The sequence below is a fragment of the Buteo buteo genome, chromosome 8 (assembly GCF_964188355.1).
Source record: "Buteo buteo chromosome 8, bButBut1.hap1.1, whole genome shotgun sequence".
Lineage (NCBI taxonomy): Eukaryota > Metazoa > Chordata > Aves > Accipitriformes > Accipitridae > Buteo > Buteo buteo.
In genome coordinates, this window is record NC_134178.1 from 16527089 (window position 1) to 16548469 (window position 21381).

The window sequence follows — 21381 nt, forward strand, 5'->3', positions numbered from 1 at the left end:
CGGATGGGAATGCTAGTAGGACTAGAATCCAGAAAGAATGGAAAGAATGACACAAAAGGGTCAAAACAGTGGAAAACAAGCAAAGCAGCCCATAACCACTAAAGAACATTCCTTTTTAGAGCCTGTATGGAACCACAAGGTTTCTTGAGTTTTGTTGTACCACTTTCTAACAGTACAACATAGAGTATAAATCTATTTCTACCTTACATCTTATGTAAATATGTATTCCTGCTTACTTTATGTATGCCACAAGCTATATATATTTGTATATAAAACTATAAATGCTATTTATATTTTCACTTAGCATATTAATACTTTTATAGTACTTTATACCCTGCAAAATCAGAGCAGCTTTTATGGGCACAAAAAACCCTCCAGATAATTAAAAAAAAAAACCCAAAAAACAAAACTACATAAATTCTAATCCATGCTTCACAGCATAGGAATCCCAGGTGCATTTAAAGAAATGCTTCCTCATTTTATTCCTTCCAACATGCTCATCTCCAGAAAGTGTCAACACAAGCTCTGACAGTCAAAAGCAGTCCCCCAACAAGGGGTTTAATGGGACATTTAGACACCCCCCCTTAGTAACAGGCAACAACAGTGATCCTCAGTCTTAACACAGCATTTACTCCTCCACTGGCTAACCTGAAAACTAGCAGAACTTTCTTCTCCTTTAGCGAACACTTGAGATCTACCGAAGAAGCAGACATACAAGATTTGGAGTCTGCACAAAGCTGATGGCATCATCTTATTTGGAACACCTCAAAACACTTTTAGAATTCCACTAGGGGGTTTTTGTTTGTCTTTTAAATAAAAACAAAGCTGTTCAAAAAGCCTTCCCAATTCCAATGCTGTTTGTAAATTCAGACTGATATTTTTACAATGAAAATGTGAAGTAACATTGATCCTCTTTATGTTATTTAAGCTTGAAAAAGCTGCAAAGACATTAATGAAAAAAAAACAGTTTCAATCCAATTACAGGAACTACCACAATTTCATGGACTGCAGGTAAGCCTTATGGTAGCAAGAGTACTTTTAACAACAATCCCAGTGCAATTTGACAAAGATTATCAATCCCTATTTAATTTCTTAAGATTACTTGCATTAAAAATAACCACAATTTAGAATATTGAAAATTAAAGAAGTACTCACACTTAAATTGAAAAAAATAGGTTTGGGTTCACTGAGCTTAAAAGGATGATTATAGAAAGGACGTTCTTCCTCCTCTTCATCAGAAACATGAGGTTTGTTCACTATCACATCATCTGTGCTTTGAGCAATCTTCTTGCATTTCTAAAAAAGAAAAACAAACAAACAAAAAAAAGGGTCACAACAGCTTTGAATAAACCTGGAGTTTCAACCAAAACATACAAAAAGAACATTTTTACAAAAAAGTGTTTTTCTTTTCTAAAGCAGGAGGTATGAAATGAGAAAATCTTTTAGCAATGTCATGTACTTCTGATATTTTACACACATTATCAAACACGTACCCAGGTTTGCTAGGCACTCATGCAGCAAATAATTACACAGACATAATACTTCAGCAGCATACTGTAAAACTTGCTACACAGTGCTAGTTGCAGAATGCATGTCTAAGGCTGCAAACATTCCAGAGTAGGAACTCACTGGTTGTTTGGCATCCCACATAACTAGCATATTAGATATAGAAACTTCAGTGTAACTCACAAAACTACTACACAGGAAAACCTAAGAATTAATAGCTACTAATTCTAAATTCCACTGGTAGTGCAGGGACCTAGTCAGAAGCAATGGCTCCAGAAGATCTCAGATCTCTTCTGAAATATTTTGACATTGGCCAGGTATGCAAGACATCCCCATTTTATATTAAACAGAAGCTGAATATAAAACATAGAGGTGCTATGGGGATACTGCAGTCAAAAGAGAAGAGAGCCTCCAGGGAAAGAAAAAAGAAAAAGAAAAAAAAAAAGAGACATTCTAGAGAGGCTATAATTTTATGATGAAAAACTCTCTACTGATCATGGTTATCTGCACCAAGTGTTTACCAGTAGCAACTGTAACTTAGTCAGTCCAAAATGCATTTGAGAACATTATAGTCTACGATCATCCTTCTATTATGTCCCAATTGATGAAAAGTTCATTCATGAAAGACTTACAAGTCATTAGAGAACATAATATTTGAGGAAATAATATTGGCAAAGTGAAGCCATCATCTGATTTGATTCTAGTTCAAGTTCATACCGTTGTAAGTCACATCTGTTTGATGACCTGACTGTTGGCATGTAAGGAGCAAACAGGCAGCACCATCACTAAGAATCAAGACATACTGATGGCACTGTTCTCATCAGTCCTTATAAAAAAAAAAAAGACAAAAAAAGACTCCTGCACTCTCCTACGCCAAGACATCTCCAAACAATGACTGAAGCACATTCTTTAGGCAACAGGAAAAGCCTGCACTATTTGGAAAGCTAATCAACAAAATGTGTTATCTATAGTTATTAGTTGGCTCCCAACTAATTGGAAGCAGTTTGTCCAGTTTGCAAGTTTCACTGCAGAGAGAAAAGACAACACAGCTAGCTTTGCAAGAAGCTGAACAGGCTCTGGAAGGGTTTTCCACTTGGGCACACTACCATATGATGATGGCCTGGACTGCTCCTGTGGCCGATTTTGATTCAACACAACTGGAACATCATCCAACAGATTCCCACAGTTGGAACGGGCAAGGAAGGGGCAGGTTTGGGGCTTCTACATTAGCACTAGCTACACTGGATCTTGGTCAGGTTACATGAAGAACCACTTAAAATGTTTGCACAGCGTATCTGCACAATCTCAGCTTTTTGTTACTAACAAGTACTTCTGCTTCCACTATCCCACACACAACTAAGAGATTACTTTTCAGCAATTTGACATTGCTTAATTTCAGATGTTATTTCCATAAACAGGTATTTCAGAACTGTCACACTGATGATGCAATTAAAAACAAAACACCAAAACAAACACCCACACCACTTTTTTTTTTTCCATTCCAAATTTTCTCTAGTTTCTGGAGAAAAAAAAAAATAGGGGGAAATTAGCAAATTGAACAAGGTGACATTACTACAGTAAAAGAACAAGTAGCAATTTTTTCCCCAGAATCAGAACAAAAACATCCCATTTGTAGACTTGAACTGCAACGAGATAGAATTGCAACGATTCTCTACAAGTATCTTGAAGAGTGCATATTAAAATATATAGAACTATGTGAAGTGGGCACTACATTTTTAATCCAGAGATAACATTTAACAATGTGAAATTCACTAACAAATGTAAGAACATACATAACCATTAACACCAGAACCAAAAACTAGAAATAAAAGCTTTGGTTTTTATTAACAGGACTGCAAGGAGAACTACCAATTTGTACAGAATCAGAATAGAATCAAAAACAAAAAAAGGCAAAATAATTTGATTTAATGCATTTTCATGGAATTAAAAAGCCTGTTTTCATGACTTAAAAAAAACCTGTGTAGAGAATAAGGGCTCAAACCACAAGCCAGCTTACAGGCTAACCAAGCACACAGAACGACAGCTTGCCTAGAAGTCACAAAAACCCAAACTGCTTATTTCAGGTTTGATACTGTTCTTTTCGCTTACCTCAGTGAGCTCCTTCAGTGTATCTCTTGATGACTTCTGATTGGCTTTGTCGTCTTTCTTTTGAGATAACAAAGGCATCAGGCTTGGTGGTAAGGGAACACCAGACTTAGCACACATGGCGGCTGCATTAGCTTTGGCTATTTCAAGTAGCTGAGCCTTGTCTAAAAAAAATTTTTTTTTTTTTTAAGAAAAATTATTATTTTTACAGTTTCTTGTTTTAATAATAAATAAGCATTTCTGGCAGACTAAAAGTACAAAGAGAAAACACAAGATTTTACCTACACTGTGCATTTTTTATATTCTGTGAAAATAACTAAAATTGTACTTAGTTGCTCTGGACTTTTTTAAATTTGGTCCACCCAACACACAAGTGAAATTGCAACTTTAATACAAAACATGGGAGTCCAAATTACAGCACTTAAAATCCTCCAAACCCCAGAAGTTCTGATGCCTATTGTACTTCACCAATTCATTCTAGTTTTGGAAATACTGAATCATTTCTACACAGCATGAATTCCAAAGTCTACTTCCTAGCTACCTCTGAAAAGCATTCAAAGGTCTTGAGGAAGTCCCCTCAGGTCCCCCAGTATGTAGCCTGAAAGCTACTTACAACCAACCAAGAGAAAACATAAGCACTGAATACAATGTGCACTTGTGTAAAATACAATTACGTGCAAAACTGTTAATAAAACAGTATTCTGCTTTATTAAGGAAAAAAGCACATGCAGCCCTATCACAGAAATAGGGAATGAAAATTAAGTATGTCTTATTTGATCTGCCAGTTTGCAAATGAGTTACCATTATCTCCCCAAGCATACAGCTTTACAAAAATCCTAAAAGGACTGCATTTCTTTACTTCTTAAGCAATAAAAGTATATAGATACAGACTTGATGCATAATCAAAGCATGAAGGCAGATTCAAGGATGCTCATTAATTCTCATGTTCTATACAAAAATACTTCTCTGGTATAAAGCTGCCATGGAAGCCCTTCTGAGACAGAACTAAGAATCAGAACCTGAGGTCCACAAAAGGAGGCTTCCTCACACACTGTATAAGAGCTCGTCTCTCAAAATTAAAACATTCTTTCTCCTTATGTAACTTACTACCTAAGGAAACTACAAGGCCCCTCTTTCTCCAGTCATCAAGAAAAGATGCATTTCATTAGGATTTTTTATTTTCCAGTCGGCTGGGTCTGGGAATCTTTTCAGAAACGAGTCTCCCTTCCCATTAAGTTCTTAAGATGGGAAAGAGGCAAGAGAGAGTAATGGAAACAGATAAATAAGCATTACAGCTGACGACAGAACTGAGAAGTCTCCATCTGGCACTTACTTTCAAATGTTCTTTCATGCCCAATTTGCTCTCGGAAAAACTAGAAAACCGTAAGTTTCTCACAGAGTACTTGACTTTTACTAACTATTACAGCAAACAGTGTTCCTCAAGACTGCAACAGACTACCTTTCTCTAAAAGCTCTATAACTGAGATATAACTTGCTCTAAATACACTTTAATCCAAATGATAAACATTGATCCAGCTCCAACATAAAAGTTCCTACTGGAAGTCACTGCCTAAAAGTAATGCACAAAACGACTTCCAAGAAATCCCTTATGAATGCTACAGAGATATGTTAAAAGACTATGTAAATGAACACAGTATCACCTAACCATGGAACTACTGAACGTAAAATTATCACTTACCCAAGTCTGTAAGACGTTTAGGTGACCTGCTTGAAAATCGTTCTGATGACCTCGACCTACGACGATCAGGTGATCTGCTGTATCTTCTTCTCCCTGAAGATCGTGATCGCCGTAGTCGAATTGGTGACCTACTAGAGCTCCGTCTTCTTCCTCTTGACCTTGATCGCCTTTGACGAATAGGTGTTCGACTCCTGCTCCGTAATCTGAGTGATATTCTACGATCCCTTGAATCTGATCTTCTTCTTCTTCTGTCAGTAGATCTTGATCTATTTCTCTGAGATCTCTTACGCCTGTCTCTTGATAAAGAACGCCGCCTTCTTGATGCTGACCTTGATCTACTCCTCCTTCTGTGCCTTGAACGCGACAATGAACTAGACCGAGAGCGACGATTAGATTTTGATCTTGATGCTCTTCTCCTTGTTACTGATCTGGAGCGATTCCGTCTAGAGCGAGATTCTGTATCATATCTCTGGGATCTGTGCTGAGAAGACCTGGAGCGCCTACTTCTAGACCTCCGTGAAGATTCTTTGTCTGCTGTTTTCTCAACAGATTTGGAGCGACTCCTTTGGTGAGCAGTGGACCTGGAGCGTCTACGTCTAGACCTCCGTGAAGATTCTTTGTCTGCTGCTTTTTCAACAGATGTTGATCGACTCCTTTGGCGAGCAGTGGACCTGGAGCGTCTACGTCTAGACCTTCGTGAAGATTCTTTGTCTGCTGTTTTTTCAACTGATGTGGATCTACTCTTCTGGCGAGCAGCAGACCTGGAACGCCTACGTCTAGATCTCCGTGAAGACTCTTTGTCTGTTGCTTTTTCAACAGATGTGGATCGACTCTTTTGGCGAATAGGAGATGTTGAGCGTCTGCTTATAGATCTTCGTGAAGACTCTTTGTCAGATATTTTATCAACAGATTTGGATCTAGATTTTTCACGTTCAGAAGACTCAGAACGCCTACTTTCAAGTATAAAGGAAGAGTCCTGTTCCTCCAGCCTCTCAAGAGGCATGGAATCCTGTTTATCTTCATCTGCCAAAGACGGTTCCACATCCTCACCCTCTTCAGCAGTGGTAGACCTTGACTCATGATCATCTGACGACGTGGAATCTCTTCGTTCAGCTGTCAAGGAGGGTTCCACATCATCTACTTCTTCACCAGTGGTAGACCTCGATTCACGCCCATCAGGGGATGTGGAACGTCTGTGTTCAGTTGTCAAAGAGGGTTCCATATCCTCTACTTCTTCACCGGTGGTAGACCTTGACTCACGCTCATCTGATGATGTGGAATCTCTTCGTTCAGCTGTCAAGGAGGGTTCCATATCCTCCACATCTTCACCAGCAGTAGACCTCGACTCATGTTCGTCTGAGGATGTGGAGTGTCTACGTTCAGCTGTCAAGGAGAGCTCCTGGTCCTCTCCTTCTTCACCAATGGTTGACCTTGACTCACGTCCATCAGGAGACATGGAGCGTCTATGTTCAGCTGTCAAAGAAGGTTCCAAATCCTCTGTTTCTTCACCAGTTGTAGACCTTGACTCATGGTCATCTGACGATGTGGACTGTCTACGTTCAGCTGTCAAGGAGGGTTCCCCATCTTCTATATCTTCACCAGTGGTAGACCTCGACTCATGCTCATCAGAGGATGTGGAGTCTCTTCGTTCAGCTGTCAAGGAGGGTTCTGCATCCTCTACCTCTTCCCCTGTGGTAGACCTTGACTCACGCTCATCAGAAGACACGGAGCATCTACGTTCCATTGTCAAAGGCTGCTCCAAATACTCTGCTTCTTCACCAATGCTAGATCTTGACTCATGCTCATCAGGGGATGTGGAGCGCCTATGTTCAGATGTCAAAGAGCGCTCCAGATCATCCATTTCTTCATCTATGGTAGATTTCTGGTCATGGCCCTCAGGGGACACAGATCGTCTATGTTCAGAAGTCAAAGAGGACTCTAGACCCTCTTCCTCCATAGGAGATTTCAGCTCATGACCTTCTTGATATGAGGATGTGGAATGTCTACGTTCAGATATCAAAGATGGCTCTAGATCCCCTGTTTCTTCACCAGGGCCAGACTTCACACTGTAGACATCAGGGGACATGGAGCACACACTTTCGGGCATTAAAGAAGGTATTCCATCATCCAATTTTTCAACAGGGATGGATTTCAATTCATTGTCATCAGGAGACATGGAGGCTCTATTGTTTAGTGTCAAAGGTTCGAGACCACCTACTTTTCCAACAGTGGGCAAGCTCAACTCCTGGCCATCAGGAGACACTGCATGTTCGTTTTCAGGTGTTGGAGAAAGCTCCCGCACATCTGCTTTCTGAACAGGGGTGAATCTTACCTCCTGGCTCTCAAAAGACAAAAGATGGTCATTTTCAGATGTCAAAGAAGAATCCACATCCTCTGTTTTCTCAGCATGAGTCAATCGTGATTCATACTCTTCAGGGGACACAGCACGTTCATTTTCAAACGTCAGAGAAGGTTCCTTAGTCTCTACTTTTTCAGCAGGGCTAGACTGCAGCTCCTGACCTTCAGGGGACATGGCACATTCACCTTCAGACAAAGACAACTCCTGCACCTCTGTTTTTCCAACAGCACTAGACTGCAACTCCTGGCTATCAGTGGACATTGAACTTTCACTTTCAGATGTTTCAGAAGGTTCCTCCATTTCTTCTTTTTCAACAGGACTGGATCCCAAATCATGGCCTTCAGGGGATACATCATACTCATTTTCAGACAACAAAGAACACTCCTGCACCTCTGTTTTTTCAGTAAGAGCAGAGAGAAACTCCTGTCCTTCATGGGATACAGCATACTGTCTGTCTGATATTAGCGAAGGCTCCTGCACCACTGTTTTTTCAGCAAAGGTAGACTGTAATCCTTGACCTTCAGGGAAGATGGTATATTCCCTGTCAGATGTCAGAGAACGCTCCTGTACCTCTTTTTCAGCAGGACTGGCTGTCATCTCCTGGCCCTCAGGAGATACAGCATATTCATTTTCAGACAGCAGAGAACAGTCCTGTACTTCTGTTTTTTCAGCAAGGGAAGATGACAATTCATGATCTTCAGAAGACACAGCATATTCATTGTCAGGTACTACAGAGGCCTCCTGCATCTCTACTTTTTCAGGAGAGCTAGATCTCAGTTCCTGGCCCTCCCAAGATACAGCATACTCATTTTCAGATGTCAGAGCAGGCTCTTGCACTTCTATCTTTTCAATAGGGAATGATTGCAACTCCTGGCTCTCGATGGACACTGAACATCTTTCTTCAGACATCTGATAAAGTTCCCGCATCTCTGTTTTTTCAGCAGGGGTTGATGTCAACTCTGGGCCATCAAGCCCTATTGTATATTCGTTTTCAGACATTTGAGAAGGCTCCTCTAGCTCAACTTTTTCAAAAGTGGTGGATGTCAACTCAAGACCATCAGAGGAAACAGAACATCTGCTTTCCAGTATCAGAGGTGCCTCCTGCACCTGTATTTCTTCATCAAGGGCAGATCTCAACTTGTGGCCATCAGGGGATGCAATGCATTTCAGTTCAGACAACTTTCGCACCTCTACTTTTTCAGCAGGGATAGGTCTCAATTCATGACTATCAGGCAACAGGAAAAGCCCACTTTCAGATGTCAGAGAAGTCACTGGGGGCTGTAGTTTTTCAGTAGTTGTGCTTACTGATTCACAAACATCAGCAGACTTGGAGAACCCACTTTCCGGTGGGAGAGAAGGCTTCTGTATCTCCATTTTTTCAACTGCAGTGGCTGTCAATTCATAGCCTTCAGGGAAGACAGAACACCTAAGCTCAGATGCCAATGACATTTCTGCACCTTCTGTTTTCTCAAAGTAATTGTGTTTTGATTTATGGCCATCATGGCACACAAGAATTCCACTTTTAGACATCAAGAAAGATCCTGTACCCTCTATCTTTCCAGCAGGCAGGTATCTTGATTCATGCATTTCAGAAGATTCAGAGCAGTCAATTTCAAGAACTTGTGGAAGTGTCGGACCATCTAAATCTTTGTCAACAGATGATCTGGACTCATGAACTTCGGAAGACTTGCAGCTTTGTCCTACAGTTGTCAGTACAACTTCCCGCATTTTTTCAAAAGATGACACTGAAATGAGGTCATCCGAGATCTCAACAGGACCACGCTCAGATGTCAAGGAAACATCTGGAGCCTTGATTTTTTCAACAGATACAGATCTTCGTTCATTTCCATCAGGTGATTTGAAGGACCCACCTTCAGATATCAATGGAAGCTCCTCTATTTGTGCAGCAAACCTGGATCCTGATTCATGTCCATCAGGAGACTTGAAGCATCCACTCTCAGAAGCCAGAGAAGACTCCTTCACCTGGCCCTTTTCAATAGGCAAGCAGGCTGACTCACAGGCATCAGGGAACACAGAGCATGTAGCTTCAGGTGCTAGAAAAGATTTTTGAGCCTCTGCTGTTTCAAAAGATAGTGGCCTTGACTCAGGGCTGTCAGCCAACTTGGAAGATTCACTTTCAGATACTTGCAAAAACTTCTGAAGCTCTGTTTTTTCAGCAGGGATATGTCTCAGTTCATGACCATCAGATAACCCAGAGAGTACACTTTCAGACATCAGAGAAGACCCCTGAACCTCCATTTTTCCAGAGGATGAAGACATTGTCTTGTAATCATCAGAAGATACAGAGCATCCACTTTCAAGTGTCAGAAGAGGCTCTGGACCCTCTGTTTCTCTGAGAGAGGTAGATCTCGACTCATCTTCATGGGATGCGGAGAGCTGAAATTCTGTAACCGAAGAAGTTCCTGCATCTCCCCTTTTTTCAACAGATGAAGAGCTTGACTTGGATGTGGAGTATGTAAGTTCAGGTAGTGATGAAGACTCCAGAGCCACTGCTTTTTCAGCTGATCCATTTTCAGATGTCATAGAAAGATCTGAAACCTGTGGTTTTTCCACAGCCATGGATGTCAATTCCTGGTCATCTGGGGTTTTGGAGCTATCAAATTCAGACATCACAGAAGGCTGCAGAGCCGCTGTTTTTTCAACAGATGAGGAGCTTTTCTCAAGACTATCAAAAGATTTGGAAAATCCACTTTCGGATGCTGGTGGCAGCTCTGGGCCATTTATTCTTTCAACAGACAAAGCTACTGATGTGGGACCGTTAGAGGATTTGGAGGATCTGCCTTCACTTGCAAAAGAAGGTTCAGGAACTTCTACTTTTTCAAGACTTTTGGTTGACTCCTGAAGGTCAGAAGATTCCACACGCTTGCTACTGCTCTTTACTGAGGATAACTTACTCTCTCTTTTTTCTATAGATTTGGACCTTGACTTAACACTATCAGAGGACTTGGAACGTTTCCGTTTGGATTTTTTTGAAGATTCCTTGCGCTTTTTTTCAACAGACCTAGACCTAGACTTGTAACGTTCAGAAGATTTTGAGCGGCGACGCTTAGATTTTCGTGAGGACTCCTTCTTTTTTTCCACTGATTTGGATCTAGACTTGTAACGGTCAGAGGACTTCGAGCGCTGACGTTTAGACTTCCTCGATGATTGCTTTCGATCTCTTTTTTCTACTGATCTGGATCTAGACTTGTAACGGTCAGAGGACTTTGAGCGCTGACGTTTAGACCTCCGTAGAGATGCCTTCCGACCTCTCTTCTCAACAGATCTTGACCTAGATTTCGAGCGATCAGAGGAACCAGAGCCTCTATGTCTGAACCTCCATGAGTATTCTTTGCCTCCTCTCTTTTCTGAAGACCTGGATCTAGATTTAGAACGGTCAGAAGACCTGGAACGTCTACGGCGGGATCTCCAGGAGGACAACCTGCTCCCTCTCTTTTCCACTGACCGTGATTTAGACCTGTAGTGGTCAGAAGACCTGGAACGTCTGCGCCCAGACCTTCGAGAGGACAGTCGCTTTTCCACTGACCTGGACTTAGACCTGTAACGGTCAGAAGACCTGGACCGTCTGCGCCCAGACCTTCGAGAAGACAGTCGCTTTTCCACTGACCTGGACTTAGACCTGTAGCGGTCAGAAGACCTGGAACGTCTGCGCCCAGACCTTCGAGAGGACAGTCGCTTTTCCACCGATCTGGATTTAGACCTGTAACGGTCAGAAGACCTGGAACGTCTGCGCCCAGACCTTCGAGAGGACAGTCGTTTTTCCACTGACCTGGACTTAGATCTGTACCGGTCAGAAGACCTGGAACGTCTACGTCTGGACCTTCGGGAGGACAGTCGCTTTTCCACCGATCTGGATTTAGACCTGTAGTGGTCAGACGACCTGGAACGCCTACGTCTGGACCTCCCAGAGGACAATCTGCTCCCTCTCTTTTCTGCTGATCTGGATTTAGACCTGTAGCGGTCAGACGACCTGGAACGTCTGCGCCTGGACCTCCGGGAAGACACTCTTCTCTCTCTCTTCTCCACAGATCGGGACCTAGATTTGGAATGCTTTTTTCTGGAATCTGAATAGTTCCTGCTCCTAGAACGTGCTCTTTTAGAGGTCAAACGCCTGGAAGTAGAACGCGACCTTGATTTTTTCTTCCTCTTTCTAGACCTGGACTGAGACTTGGAGCGACTCCTTTTTTGTTTCTTTGCATCATGTTTTTTGTCACTGCTTCTATGGCTACTTTTTTCAATAACTTTCTCAAGTCTCATCAGAGTCTCCCTCATTCGTGCTGCCACATCAGGTTGCACATCGGATGTTTCTGAATCTCTTTTCTCTGACTCCTGTTCTGGAGTTGCTTCTTTGACAGCCTCGGCCTGGGTAATGACTTCCGACTGGTCTGCCTCTTCCACAAGTACTGGAACTGCTTCTGTAACAGTCTCGGGTACTGGAACTGCTTCCACATCTTTTGTCTCTGCCTCCAACCCCACAGCTGCTTCTGCATCTTTCAGCTCTACAACAGTCTCGGAAAGAGGAGCTGTTTCCAAATCTTTTGTTTCTGCCACATGAGCTGGAGCTGATTCCAAATGTTTTGTGTCTCTGATTATTTCAGATTCAGGAGTCCCTACTGAATCTTTTTCATCTGCTGCATGTGAAAAACTAAAAACTGTTTCTGCTATTAAAGGCTCAGATGCTCGAGCTTGCTCTGCATCTTTCTTCTCAACCAGTATCTCCTGAGGTTGACCTGGAACTGTCATATCCTCCATTTGTTGACTCTGCACCGCCTCTGCATATTGTACTTCTGCTGTCACTTCATGTTCCAGTGTTGTTTCCAGATCTTTCATGTCCCCTGGCTTTGGAACTGCTTCACAAGATTTCATTTCAGCAGCACTCAAGATTTCTGCAGCCTCTTCTGTACTCTTCCATTCTGCAGCAGGTTTTGCTTCTAGAGCTGCTTGCAGATGTTCTTGTTTTTCAGTGTGCAAAGATTCTGGAATGGCTTCTGAAGCATCCTCTAAAACATTTATCGCCCCCACATTTCCAGACTTTTGGGAAGTTTCCAAACTTTGGATATCCATGTGTACCTCAGGTTCTGCGACTGTTTCAGAACCTTTCACCTCTACTGTTGCAGACTCTTTCATACTTTCCAACAACCTCACTTCTCTAGCTTCTGATGCTGGCTCCAAATATTTTGCTTTCATTTCCTTCTCCATTTCTGAAACTTCTTCCAAATCTTTTACAGTGGTAAGAGGGGACTCATTTTTTTTTGTGCTTGTCCTCCTTGTTGCAATTATATATTCTACAGTAGGTCCCTGAGTTCTCACATCTGTCAAAATCTTAGATTCCAAAGTTCCTTTCAAGTTTCTCACTTCTGTCACTATTTCTGATGCCACTGTTTTTTCCTCCACTCTGGGCAAAGAGTCCAATATTGCTTCTGAATGACCTACTATTTGTTCCCGTACAGATTTTGAACTTGTTTCTGAAGTCTGCATCGTCACTGTTTGCACAGGTTCTAGTATTGCTTCTTTGCTCATTGCCTTTGCTTTGTTCGGGTCTTCTGGAGCAACTTCAGAACACCTCATTTCTCTAACCAACTCAGATGCCAATGTCCTTCCCAAGCCTTGCATTAGTGTCCTTGTTTCAGATCCTACAATCATTTCCACATTTTTCATCTGTGTTAAGTGTGAAATTTTTGATCTCGCTTCCACATCTTTTACCTCTGCAACTGCCTCAATTTCCGATAAGTTGTCTAAACCTCTCATTTCTACAGTGGCAGAACTGGTAGCTAGTTCAGAATCCTTTATCTCCGCTACCACCTCAATTTGTGAGGTTCTTGTATGTGTCATGACCTGAGACTGTGAAATGACAGAACTCTTTGTTCTGCTTGCACCAAGAGGTTCTGCAACTGTTTCTGCATGTTTTCGTTCTCTCTCTGCTGTGGTTTTCAACTGCATCATTCCTGCTAATGCCTCGGACTCTCTAACTGGTTCCATGCTTACACATGCAACCACAGATTCAGGAGTCCTTTCTGACCTTTCTTCTAAGGCAAGAAGTCCTGGACTTGCTTGCAAGACTTTGCTACCCATATTGGCTTCAGAACACACATTTTCTCCCAAGCCCCTTGCCACTGCAAGGGTTCCAGGCTGCAAGACTGCTTCCAAAGCTTGTATCTTTGCCATACCTACAGATGCTGGATCTCCTAAATCTCTCACACCTTTCATGTGTAGGTGTGATGAAGATGTCTTCATCTCTGTCCCTGCTCTGTCCCGGTCTGCTTCTGAATCCTTTCTTTCCGTCTCTGCTACAGGTCCTATAGTTGTTTCTAAACTTTTCACTGGTCTCACAGATCCAACTTTCATAGCTAGGAGACCAGCATCTGAGCCTGCTTCCACTCCTGCCATACTATCTAGATTTATTTCCGAACTTTTTGACACTGCTGTTGAATCTAGTGTTGCTGCTAAACCTCTGGCCACAGTCCCACAATGCACAGCTTCTTCTGAAGCCTTCACACCTTCCATTTGCAAAGACAGTGAAGCTGTTTTCAAAGTTTTTGTTTCCACCACAGCCATTGGCCTTAGGACTTCTCCTGGACCTTTCATGTCTTCTTTCTGTAAAGACAGGGGAGTTGCTTCCAAACCTCTCACATTTGATTCACTCTCAGATCTTGATTCTCTCAGCTCCTCTGGTTGTCTCAATAATGAAGTACCTTCTAAATCTTTTGCCTCTGTTACAGCTACAGGCTTGAGAGTAGATTCTGAAATTTTTGAAGCATTAGTATTTTCAAGTTGCAGAGTAGCTTGAGTTGTTTCTCGACCTTTTACTCCTGTTAGTGCTGCAACTTCCACGATTGTTTGTGGACCTTTAAAACCCTCTGTCATTTGGATTTCTGGAGTTGTTTGGGGAACAAAGGTCTGCACAACCGCTATGGGTTCTAAAGTTGCTCTTAAACCTTTTGCCTCTGCAACCACATTTGCATCTGTCAATTCTGCTGGAAGTACAGATTGCTGGGTTCTATCCACACTTCTTGTTTCTGTCAAGACTTTAGGTTGTAGGAACACTCCTGATGCATTCAGCACTGTTCCAGGATCAGTGGTACCTTCCACATCTTTGACTACTTCACCCTGCAAACATTCTTGAGCTGCTTTGACATCTTTTGCTTGAACACCCACAGGTTCCATGATTGTTTCCAAAGTTTTGGGCTTTACTACAGCAGTTGGCTGCAGAGCTTCTTCCAAAGCTTTCACATTTTCCATATGTGCAGAGCTTCTAGCTGGTTCAATATCCTTCACTTTTGTAACAGCTCCTGGTCCCAGGGGTATTTTGGCACTTTTTATTTCCACCTGGGTCCCAGCAGTCAATGCAGATATTTTAAAAGGATGTTGCAAAGACACATCTGCCTTCAAGACACTTGAACCCTCCATGGGGCTGCACTGCGTCACTCTCAAATTATCAGATATAATTGAGGGCTTCAGGGCTGGCTCCAAAGTTCTGCTCACACCCCCTAATTCCAAAGATCTTTCCACATTTTTCACATTTCCCATATGCAGAGACTTTTCAGTTGCTTCTGGAATTTTCACTTCTTCCATGGCCACAGACACATGAGCTACCTTCACAGTATTCAGATCTGCCTGACTTGCAGATTTAGGAATTGTTGTCACATCACTTGCCAAAGACACAGATTCTGAAGTTGCTTCTAACCCTTTTGCTCCCCCCTGTGCCACAGATTGTAGAGATGCTTCTGAGTATTTCAACACCTCCATGGTCTCAGACTCAAGAGCTACATCCAAAGCTTCCCCAGTGCCTTTAGATTTCAGAATAACTTCGGAACCTTTTAGTGCTTCTATTGCCTCTGAAGCTGCTGAATCTTTCTGAATTTCAGTACTGGCAACTCCAGATGGGACGCTAGATGAAGTATCATTTCCAGTATCAACAAGAACACCCTCTTCACTCGCAGTAATAGCTACAGGATAAATATTTTCATATGACTGTTTCATTTGTTCTTCTCTAGTGCAAATTTGAGTTATACTAGTATTTTCTTGGATATCAGCTTGACTGCCTTCTAAATTAAATGGAGGATTTGCTGCACACAAAGTTCCCTTCTCACTTCCAAGATTTTCTGTAGATTGCTGAGAATCAGTTCTTGAATGAGAAACAAGTCCTAAAGCTTGTCTATCAAGCTCCTCACTTGCTTTTAAGCACAGTTCTTCCGGCTGCACATGGACAGCCAGATTTGCATCTCCAAATCCTCCATGCTGAACACTCAATTTGGAGCTTGATTTCTCTGGCATCAAGTGAGAAGCAGGCTGCAAGTCTGCATGTTCTCCATGACGTGTACTCAACTTTGACTCCTTTGGCTGTTTTTTATGCTTCTTCTCTTTCTTCCTTTTCTTCTTCTTTTTCTTCTTCTTCTTGCTTTTGTGTTTCTTGTTCTTTTTTGATTTTTTCCTAGGAATTTCATCTTCAGCAGTAGAGCTTCTTTTTGTAGACTGAGTACTATGTTTCACAGTATTTTTGTCTACATCTAGAAAAAACAATATTTTCCTTGTAAATGTTATTAAAACTACATTTTAAATATTCTTTTAGACTAGTGACCAAGTACCTGGACAGAGGTACAAAAAATTTAAACTTGAAACCCATGCCTTCTTCACTGAACTACCATACATAAATAGCACACATTCCCTTTTCAGCCCTCTTACCCTTCCTCTCAGGGGTCACTTTAACTTTTTGAAAGAAGAATTAGTTATTTCTACTTAACCAAATCTTCTTGGTCAGCAACACCGTTCCAGTGGGAACATGACTCTTCCCAAGAGTTGGATATGCTTCCACCTATATTCAACTGGGCAGCGCATTCTTCCAGGAGGCTGGAGGTGTGCTTTTAAACTACACCAAACTGCACATGGAAGTGAAACAAGAACTCCCATTTTCCAGACAAATTATCTAAGTGATGGTACACTTATTGTATAACATGTGGCTGGCCCATTATCCTCTATTATGCTTTAATTTGTGAGCGAGCCCCTTATTACTAGTGTGTTAGAAATTATCTGAACATATTTACTGATTAAGTTCCTCACTGACTAAGTTCTTCAAACAAATTTGGAGAAACAGCATCTGCTTCCCCAATCCCAAACAAGCTTTAACGCACTGCAGGCAACCAGCTACTCAGACCTGACTGCAGCTGCCACAAGGAACTGCAAACCTGCAAATACCTAATAGAGCTTTTGCTTCAAACAGGAAAGTAACTAATAAATTCAGGTGACTGCAGGGACAATCGCTGGAGGGGGAAAGAAAAGAGGAAGACTGAGGTTTCGATCACCTTCTTTTAATTCTATACCTGATTTCCCTCCGAATTCAACCTGTGTTAGGTTCTTACCCTTCTCTGGACGTAGTGCCATGTTTTCATGAGAAAGGCACTTCTATCAAAGGCAACTTGTTATAATTTCTGTTAAAGATGAGATATATATTCAAGTCTGTTTGCATGTTATATTCAATGATTGTTTTTATACTGGCCAGTGCAGCAATATGGATTCTCCAGTTATAATCTGGCTGTGATTACAAAGCATACTGTTTCAAGTGAACAATGCAAAATCATTCAAAAACTGTTGGCAATTGCCATACTATTATATGAACATGACTTGAGATTCCATAAACAAGTATCTCAGGTAGTTCTAAGCACACACATTTTTACGGAATAAACAGCTTAATGAACAATAGCGCTTCCACCAACATTGTTGTAAATGCAATGAAAAAGAACAGCGAAGCAGAGTTAAATGACCTTTTCTACACAGCCTTTTCAGACAATCTCTGTTGTTCAACAGCAACATTAACTTCTTTTCAGTTATGAACAGTGTGAATGTTTACCATAGGTTAAGTTTATTAACTTCCAGGTTAATACGTCTCATTTATTACCATGTTAGCTTGCCTCATTCTTCCATGACAGAAGAACAAAAATATAACGACAAAAAAAAAAAACCACCAGACGCCAGCCTAAAGTGCTGCCTGTACAGCATAAGTGAAAGACTACTGAAAATGCTCAAGGTAAACAAGCCACTGTGCATAAAAGAAAGAAAAAGCAGTTCCAAAACCTTGCAAACAGAGTCTCTGAAATAAACGATTTTCTACACTGCCTCTTAAAAAAAAAATCACCCTAGAACTATACTTACCAAGCACATAGCAGTCACCTATGTTTCAACTCCAAAAAATTAGAAATGCAATAACTAGAGCCTTAATCTCAATAACCCTCCCAATTCAGAAATTTTACAGAAAGGACTAGTCCCATGAGAAGGGATACTCATATGCAACTTTTTGGCATAATAAATCCAGTAATTTATTGAAGTTATGAGATTGCTACATAAAAATTTCTTAACCTTTGGAAGATTGCAATCTGAGTATCTACATTTTGAAGATAAGTGCATTATTCGTTTTAAAACAACAAAGCATCTTACTCTGACAGAACAGTTAATCATACAGTTCTGAATTCTAATAAATTATTTTTAGAAATAATACTTGAAACCAATCCAAAACAACACAACAAACAATGCTTCTATCCATCAGTACCAGCTTTGTTAGTAAGAACTGCTCATTGAGACCCTAAAGTAGGTATATACAAAACAAAGCACAATTACATATATGGATATTATTTATACGTTTTAGCATTATTGCGATGGAGAGGAAAAAAAAAAAACTTTTTCGCACACTAAGTAATGCTTTCATATAATAACCCAGCTTCAGTTTTTAAATTATGTACTCTTCTGTCCATCTATGGTTGTAAATCACAGTAGACAAAAAAAATACTTAACAAACATTACAATAAACATACAACTTGTCAGATGAAGCTCAAAGGAGCAGTACTGAAAAGTACTTTTTCATCTCTGTAAAACTGATTCAATTTTAAGCACTATGACAACCTTCTTAAACAAGAACATATTTGCCAAATGTGTTTTCATTTACCTGATTTGCACTGCAGCTCTGTATCAAGGGCTCCAGAGAGCACTTCCTCTATTTTCTGCACTATCTGATCATTCTGACGACTCCCAGCACCAGCAACTGTGTCATCTGAAGGGTTGGCTTGCTCAGCTGGGATTGTGTCACCATTGGGCTGGCCTTCTACCTTTCCACTAACCAAAAAAAATATCAACATAATACAAGCAATTTTGAGCCTTTTTTGACCTTTTTTTTTTAAAATTCATAAGCATTTATTATACTCAACCCTTCAAAACAGTATTTTAGCCTCCTGAAGAAGCCATGCCTTTAGTGGAACATCTACCTTTTGATTTATTTTCATTTATTCACAACAGAACACGTTGTGACAACCGAGTATTAGACACAAGGGAGGAAATGATGTTCTCAAATATGCCACAGTCCCCGAGCTTTATATAAGAACTTGCACAAGCTCCCCTCACAAAATAAGCACCCATCGCTCACTCTTCTCCAGTAGATTTTGCTTGCTTTGCGAGACAAGGCTGGGAAAAACTAGGCGAGCTGAAACATGGTAAGATCAGTAAGACAAATCGTACAGACGCTCGCCCCGACACCAGAGACCAGCACCCAAAACCCGTGAGTGAAAACGGGTGCGCGTTCGCCAGGAGACAACGCGTACGCCCGCCCGCGCCTTCCCCCCCGCCCCCCCGCCGTGTTTTCGCTCAAGGCGCTCGGAAGGGCGCGAGCCCCCGGGCCCCGCCATGTTGACGCCGAAACGACCCGCAAGAGCCCTAGGCCCCGGCCCGTCTCCCTCAGTCCCGGGGGGCGGGGGAGGGGGGGGGGAGACGGACCGCGCACTTCCCTTCCTCCAACACACCCCTCCTCGCCCCGCGCTAGGCCCCGGCGCCAGCGCGGACGCGGCTGCGTCGCCTCCCCCGCCGCCCCGGACAGGCTCGTTACCCGCCGTGCTGCTGCTGCTGTTCTTCCTGGATCTCCCGGAATTTGCTAACCACAAAGGACCGAAAGATCTGCTCGATATTAGTCGCCATGACAGCCCTACCGCACCGCCTCCCCCCCCCCCGCGCCCCGCTTTCCTTCCTGCCGAGACGCGAGGCCTCCAATATCCCACAAGGCACCGCCGCAACTGGAGGCCGAGGGCACTCGCTGACGTCCTCGCTATACGTCCTCTCGCGATTGGCTGCCTTCTAACAGATGACGTAGCGGGGTGGGGGGAAGCAGCGCGCAACCCGGGCCTCCGGACGGCCGCTCTAGCGCTGAGCAAAAGCCATAGAGTGCCAGCCCCGTCTGGCTTCCGGGGGGGGGGGGAGGGGGGGGGTGTCTCGTGTCTCGGAGAAGTTCGGCGTTCCCCCTCCCCCCGCAGGAGCGCGCCGCGCCGCCATGTTGTTGCACTCGCCCCCACCCCACCGGCCGCGCGCACACGAGCAGGCGGCCGCGCGCCTCCCGGCGGCCGCCCCCCCCCCCCCCGCGCCCCCCCTCCCCCTCCCTCCCCCGCGACCGGCAAAACCCCGGCGGGCCGCCCTGCCCCCTCCCCCCCCCCAGATGAAACCGTTAACTGCCGTTCTGCCCCCACACCGACATTCCCCCCACCCCCCACCCCGCCGTTCTCGGCCCCTCTCGCGCCCCGTACTCCGAAAAGCTGCGCCTAAGCCCCCGGGAGACCGGGGAGGAAAAGAAGGGGAGAGTCGGTGGAGGGCACCATGGTGGCCGGTGACCGCCGGTCCCCGCGGCTCCGTCTCTGTCCCCGTCCCCGTTCCCCCCCCCCCCTCCCCGCACACCCACCTCCCCCCACCGCGATCGCGGCCGCCTCCGGCGGCCAGCAGGGCCCCGGAGCCATCGGGGCCTCCGCGGAGAAGCCCGGCGGCCGGCACTCACCTCGCCGAGGGCCGGAGCGGCGGCGGCGGCTGCGGGGCCATGGTGGGCTGAAGCGTGCGGCTGTGCGTGCCGGCGGGCTCGGGGCCGGTGGGGGTGGGTGGGAGCGATGCCATTGGTCTCCATGGAGCGGGGCCAAGCCCCGCGCCTCCGCCGCCCCGTGTGCCGAGCGCAGGCAGCGCCTAGCAAGGGGGCCTGCCCGCACACGAGTGCTGCATCACAGGGCCCGGCGCTGCGCTGCCCTCACTTACCGAGCAGCGGCTCCATGCGAAAGGCGCCCTCCCCCTCCGCCGTGAGAGCGGGCGGCCCGGCTGTGACACGCACATGTGCTCCGGGGGCTGTCTGCGGGGCCGGGCGGGCGGGCGGGCGCCCCGCGAGATGGGAGAAAAATTAAAGGAACAAAGGAGGAGAAGGAAAACGCCGCCGCCAATAAATAAGCGACACCTGAGAGAAAGCCGGCGCCGGCCTCAGCCCACCTGCAGAGCCGCGGCTTCTCGGTGGGTGTTTTGCTGGAAAATCAGTTTCTCCCGAGTACAGCCACCCTGGGGCCCCCCTTCATGCTGCCCTAAAACCAGTTCTCGACTACATATGTGTACACGTGCGACTTTGTCATCCTCGGTCCTGTAAAACCGAGTAATCCTACTACAGCTGGAAGACGCTTCCCCCATACAGTTTTCTTCTGGTGTTGTGAGGTAGTGACTTAGAGGGGTTAGTTGGCCTGAAATAAATTTAAATTGCCTCAGAAGCTAGGTCTATAACCGTTTAATTGCTGCTGGGGTCTTTATTTGCAATGTCAACCTCAAATTCAATGTGGTCCAATAATCACTTGCAAGACCCTTTAAAAGCAGCATTGTTCTTTACTGTGTATTGCCAAGAGGCAGTCTGCCTTAATATTAA

At 43.9% G+C, this 21381-nt stretch overlaps 1 protein-coding gene across 5 annotated transcripts in view; it reads right to left on the minus strand.

Annotated features, from left to right (window-relative positions):
- Positions 1-20776, minus strand: part of SON (SON DNA and RNA binding protein) — a 41498-nt gene extending 20722 nt beyond the window's left edge. For 3 of the 5 annotated variants that reach the window (XR_012651282.1, XR_012651284.1, XR_012651283.1), the window contains exons 1-5: positions 20488-20776; positions 18625-18791; positions 5312-16198; positions 3616-3776; positions 1156-1296 (exon numbers count right to left, since the gene is read on the minus strand). Coding sequence is in view for 2 of the 5 variants with exons in the window: in XM_075033771.1 (XP_074889872.1) it covers positions 1156-1296; positions 3616-3776; positions 5312-16198; positions 18625-18791; positions 20488-20600 (11469 nt within the window). In the remaining 3 variants the exon portion in view is untranslated. Of the gene's footprint in view, positions 1-1155; positions 1297-3615; positions 3777-5311; positions 16199-18624; positions 18792-19554; positions 19742-20487 lie in introns of those variants that run through there. The other 2 variants (XM_075033771.1, XM_075033772.1) reach the window with 2 other exon arrangements.
- Positions 20777-21381: the final 605 nt, after the last annotated feature.